The sequence below is a fragment of the Poecile atricapillus genome, chromosome 33 (assembly GCF_030490865.1).
Source record: "Poecile atricapillus isolate bPoeAtr1 chromosome 33, bPoeAtr1.hap1, whole genome shotgun sequence".
In the NCBI taxonomy this organism is placed as follows: Eukaryota; Metazoa; Chordata; class Aves; order Passeriformes; family Paridae; genus Poecile; species Poecile atricapillus.
Genome location: NC_081281.1, coordinates 815969 through 820956, shown reverse-complemented (window position 1 = coordinate 820956; position 4988 = coordinate 815969). Strand labels below are relative to the sequence as shown.

General features: G+C 54.6%; 1 protein-coding gene across 1 annotated transcript; it reads left to right on the top strand.

The window, feature by feature from the left end:
- The first annotated feature begins 3424 nt into the window (after positions 1–3424).
- LOC131590256 (proline-rich protein 9-like) lies at positions 3425–3943 on the top strand. Its single transcript, XM_058860185.1, has one exon. The coding sequence runs from the start codon at positions 3425–3427 to the stop codon at positions 3941–3943; it is 519 nt and encodes a 172-aa protein (XP_058716168.1).
- Positions 3944–4988: the final 1045 nt, after the last annotated feature.

Genomic DNA, 4988 nt, shown 5'->3' with positions numbered 1-4988 from the left:
ATTTTGGGCTCTTCCCGGGGGAATTTTGGGCTCTTCCAGGGGGGATTTTTGGCTCTTCCAGGGGGGATTTGGGATCTGATCCCAGGGAACAGGGACAGGACAAGAGGGAACGGCCTCGAGCTGTGCCAGGAGAGGTTCAGAGCCGGAAATTTGGGAAAATCCCTCCTGGAAAAGGGGAAAAAGCCTCGGAAGGGGCTCGGGGAGGGTTGGATCCCATCCCTGGAGGTGTCTGAGGAATTCCTGGATGTTGCTCTGGGTCACCAGGTGGTGACCAGGCACAGCTCGGACTCGCTGCTGCGGGAGATCTTCCCCAAGCTCAGGGATTTTGGGATCCTGGGAAATCTTTGTCCCTCCAGCACAAGATGGGGCAGGACCCTTGGAGCCGGGGGTGCTGCCCTCGTGGAATTCCCTCCCGGAATTCCCTCCTGACCCGCTCGGGGAGGAGTCACCGGGGCCACCGGAGGTCCTGACTCACCGGCGGCACCAACGTGACGGCTCCGAGGGCTCCAACTGCCCATAAACGTAATGGAGATTCCCAAATAATCCCCAATTAGGGATAACCACCCAACCCCCTTGACGTTCCCACCCGCCGGCAGCGCGGATCCCTTTACGTCTCCCCAATTAATCCGCCTTTGCAAGGCTCCAATTTCTGGCTAATCAACGCTAACGAGGAGGTGTGAAATAACTCGGGGTGGAAAGGTGCAGGACCGGTCCTCAGAGATGGTTTTGAGGTGAGCCTGGAGCCTGAGGAGATAATGAGGAGCCATTCCGACCGGAATATGGGATATTCCTCGGGAAGATAAGAGCTGGAAGCAGCTCTGGGGGAAAATTTCCACACCCAGCAGCTCGAGGAGGAGAAAACCAGGAGGGATTCGTCTGCCTAAAAATCCAGCTCCCGAACCCGAGCCCTGCCGGGTGCAGTTTCTCCTCCCGTGGCAAAGGAGGTGTTTAAAACGAGCAAACCACACTCTGAGAATCCAAATTTACCCCTGGAAAAGCCTCCGGGGCAGCGGAGCCTCCGGAGAAGGGGCAGGAGCGGAGTCTGTGGAAAAGCTGAGCCGCCCAAAAGCCGTGGAGATCCCTCAGCTCCGGCTGGAATTCCTGGGAAGGAACCGCTGCTGACGCCTGGAATTCTCCGGGAGACGCCGGGTTTGGGGCATAAACAGGACGTGCTGCTCGTGCTGGGTTGGTTGGTTTTGGGGTTTTTTTTACCTCTGTTTAGCATTCTTGTGATGGTCACGTTCTCACCTCCGTGACTGGAATACCTGGAAGAAACGTGGATTTTCCGTAATCAGCAGAACTTTAATAAAAATTGTACCCCGGGCCTAAATCCCACTTAAACTGGAGGTTTTTGTGCTTTTGTGGGAGGGAAAAACGTCTTTGAAATGAGGATTATTATTGAAATGTTCCTCAAAGGAGCCGGAGTTGTGTCCCTGTTGGAATTTCCAAGCACAGCTGGTTAACCCATGGAGAGGAATGGGTTGGATGAATGAAATAATTTAATTTTCCAGGAAAACAGGGACCTCAGGGTTTTGTGGGAGCGCTGGAGGATCGGCTGTGCCTTCCCATGAGAATTAGGACGGGGTATTTCTCATAGTAAATCCAATTAATTATCCATCTTCCCTAATAACAGCTGGAAAAACCCCAGGTATCAAAACCCGACATTTATGGAAATAAGGCCCAGCACATTAAAACCCTTCCTAAAAACCAATTAATTCATCACCCGCTGGTTTTCTGGGTGTTTTTTTTTTTAATGACTCCGCCGTTCCCGTTGGGAATGACCGGGATGGGAGCGGGGCTGGCTCAGCATCACCTGCTTTCCTGGAAGAGGGCTTCCACCAAAAATTAGGATGCAAACAAACATGCAAAGCATGTGGAGGTGGAGCCTGCCGGGGCAGTTTGTGGTCAGCTGTCCGTCCCCCTGGGCTCCCGCGCTTCCGGAGCTGACGCCACTCCGGCCGTATAAAAGGTTTGGATTTGGAGGCTCCCGCCAGTTCCTTTGGCTTCTCCGTCGCTCGCCAGGACCGGTGACCCGGTAAGTTCTCCTTGGCTTTATCAAGGAATTTTTATCAGGATATCTCGTGGAGAAGAGAGTTCATTCCGGGTGCTGGGAATGCTTCGCTCCCCGTGCGTCTCTTCCGAGGATTTTCCTGGAATTGGGGGTTTTATTTAGGGTTTGCTCTACCTGGAGGAGCTTGGAGAAGTCACCTCCTCCAAAAGCGTGGCTGCCTCTCCTGCTCCCTCCTGCTTAATTTGTTCCTGCCTCGTTAAGGCTGGGAATTAAATAAATTAATGGATGCTGCGGAACAGCTCCCGGGACTTCAAACGGGATGGGTGGGAAGAGGCTTTATCCGGGAGCAGGGAGCTGCAGGATTCCTGCGGGCAAAGCCAGGGGAGACCTCTGGGAGAGGCCAGGAGGAGGAAATGAGTTGGGAATGGGCGCTGCAACCCTTCCCTCACCAATGGATGAGCCACGTTTATCCCCCCAAAACAATTCCCGTGTTGTCCCAGGATCTGGAGGATCATCAGGATGGGAGAGCTGGGAATGTTCAGCCTGTGGAGACCTCAGCTCCAGGATCTGCAGGGAAGACTGAGAGGGATTTTATCTCTGGAACCGGAGAGACAGGAAAAGGGGGAAAGGGTTTGCACTGAAACAGGGGAAATTTAGGTTGGATCCGGGGAAGGAACTGCGAGGCCCTGGTTATTCCAGGTTATTCCACGGATTCCACGTCCACGGAAGCGTCCAAGGCCAGGTTGGACAGGTCTTGCAGCAGCTCGGTCTGGGTTGGAAGCAGATGGTCACTGAGATCCCTCCCAACCCAAACCACGCCGCGATTCCATGGGATGATGCCGGGATTTGTGGCCTCTGGGCGTTGTGGTTGGGAATTCCCAGCACGGGGGACGGGCCCAGGTGGGTGGAGGATCCGGAAAGGAGGAGATAAACCCTGGAACATCTGCCAATGGATCCCAGAATAGCAGGAATTGAAGAATTTTTGTCTTCTGGCTTCTACTCTGGGCAATCCCAGCGTAAAATTCAGGAATTACGGCTGGAGGATTCCTGATAGGTTCCCAATGAAGGAAAGGATTCTCTGGCAGCGTAATTCCATTAATAATTCCATAAATCCCCGGGATTAGCCCAGACCGTGGCGCTCACAACGCCAAGCTCATGGATTCGATCCCTGCAGGGGCCATTCCCTGGAGATCTGGACTTGGTGAGATCCCTGTGGGTCCCTTCCAACTCCAGAACAGAATCCTGGACCACAGGCGGCTTTTCCCAACATTCCTCAGCCGAACCTTCCGAGACCTCACACCGTCGATAAGCACGGACCGATACCCTGACTTTCTCTCTTTTTTTTTTTTTTTCTCTCTTTCCCAGCTTTTTCCCCAAGTTTTTCCCAGCTTTTTCCCAGCTTTTTCCCCGAGGATGTCCTACTACTACGAGCAGTGCAAGCAGCCCTGCCTGCCGCCTCCCATCTGCCTGCAGAAATGCGCCAAGTGCCCGGAGCCCTGCGCCGCGCAGTGCGTCGAGGTCTGCCAGGCCCCCTGCGCCAGCGTGCCGCAGTGCTCCGACGTCTGCGCCGCGCCCTGCGTGCCGCAATGCGCCGACGTCTGCGCCACCACCTGCGCCACCACCTGCGCCACGCAGTGCGCGGAGCCCTGCGTCCCGCAATGCGTCGACGTTTGCGCCACCACCTGCGCCCCGCAGTGCGTCGACGTTTGCGCCAGCAGCTGCGCCCCGCAGTGCGTGGATGTCTGCCCCGCCCAGTGCCCCACCCAGTGCCCCGCCCAGTGCCCCACCCAGTGCCCCACCCAGTGCCCCACCCAGTGCGCGGAGCCCTGCGTCACCAAGTGCGTGGAGCAGTGCCAGGCCGAGGTTTGCAGCGCCAAGTGCGTGGAGTCGTGCGAGACCGTGTGCCTGGAGCCCTGCTCCCGCCCCTGCTGATCCCGGCCCCGCCGAGCGGCTCCGGTGAGCCCGGCGAGGAGCCCGAGCCGCGCGCTCCGGGATGGAAAACACGGCGCAGACCCATCGGCCACGCAACCAGGCTTCTCCTGCTCTGATCCCGCCACCTTCTCCTCCTCTTGGAAGACGTTTTCTCTCCCAGTGTTTCCCTGTGTTTTCACCTCTGCTCCCGCCACGCCGGCGTTTTTCCTTGGGCGTTCCCGATGTTTTGGCGTTGGGAACCTCGGGAGGTGGAAGACGCCGACGTTTTTCCCCTTCCCTTCTCCTCTTGTCTCTTCTCAGTCCTGTCAATTCTCTGTGCAGCAATAAAAAAATGACCATTGATGGCACCAGGTGTCTTTTGCCTTTTTTCTCCCCGTTTCCACCTCCTCAGACCCCAAAACTTCTTCCGTAATTTCCATTTTCAAGAGTGGTTGGGGAGGGGTTTGGTGCAGGAAGTGAGAACAAAACGTTTTAATATGGAGAAATTCCTACTAATCCTACAAGAATTATCATCAATTATTTCCTGAATATTATTGATAGAAATTTGATTTTTCAGACAGAATTTTGGTCTTCACAGCTTGAGGCTTTGGGGGAAAATCCTAGAAACCATTGAAAGGCGAATTTAAGTGGAAGAAAGCCTTAACAAAGAAAGAATTGAACACCTGGAAGGCGAAATTTTAAATAAATATAAACACACCTTTATTCTGGATAAGTTTGAAGCTGAAGGGAGACCCCCATTGCCCGGAGGGAGTTAAAAACATTAAAAAAACCCCAAATTTCGGAGATAAAGGTTGTGCCTGTGGCTTTCTTCACCTCCGTCTCCGTGCCGGCCGCGCCATTCCCAGTCTGGGAATGCTGAAATCGCTCCCCACCCACCCCCTCATTAAGGGAAGGGTGGGGAATGTCTGATCTGGAGAAGAAAAGCGAGATATTTCTATTCAGGGGCGTGCCAGCGGTGTTTCCAAATCTCTTTCCAAACCCTTTTTAATGTGCAGGTGGGGAGGAGAGGAGCAGGCTCCTCTCGGTGTCCCTCGATGTCGACACC

What these genes read in the sequence shown, in the direction of transcription:
- LOC131590256 (XM_058860185.1), top strand. Translation starts at nt 3,425, where the DNA reads ATGTCCTACTACTACGAGCAGTGCAAGCAGCCCTGCCTGCCGCCTCCC.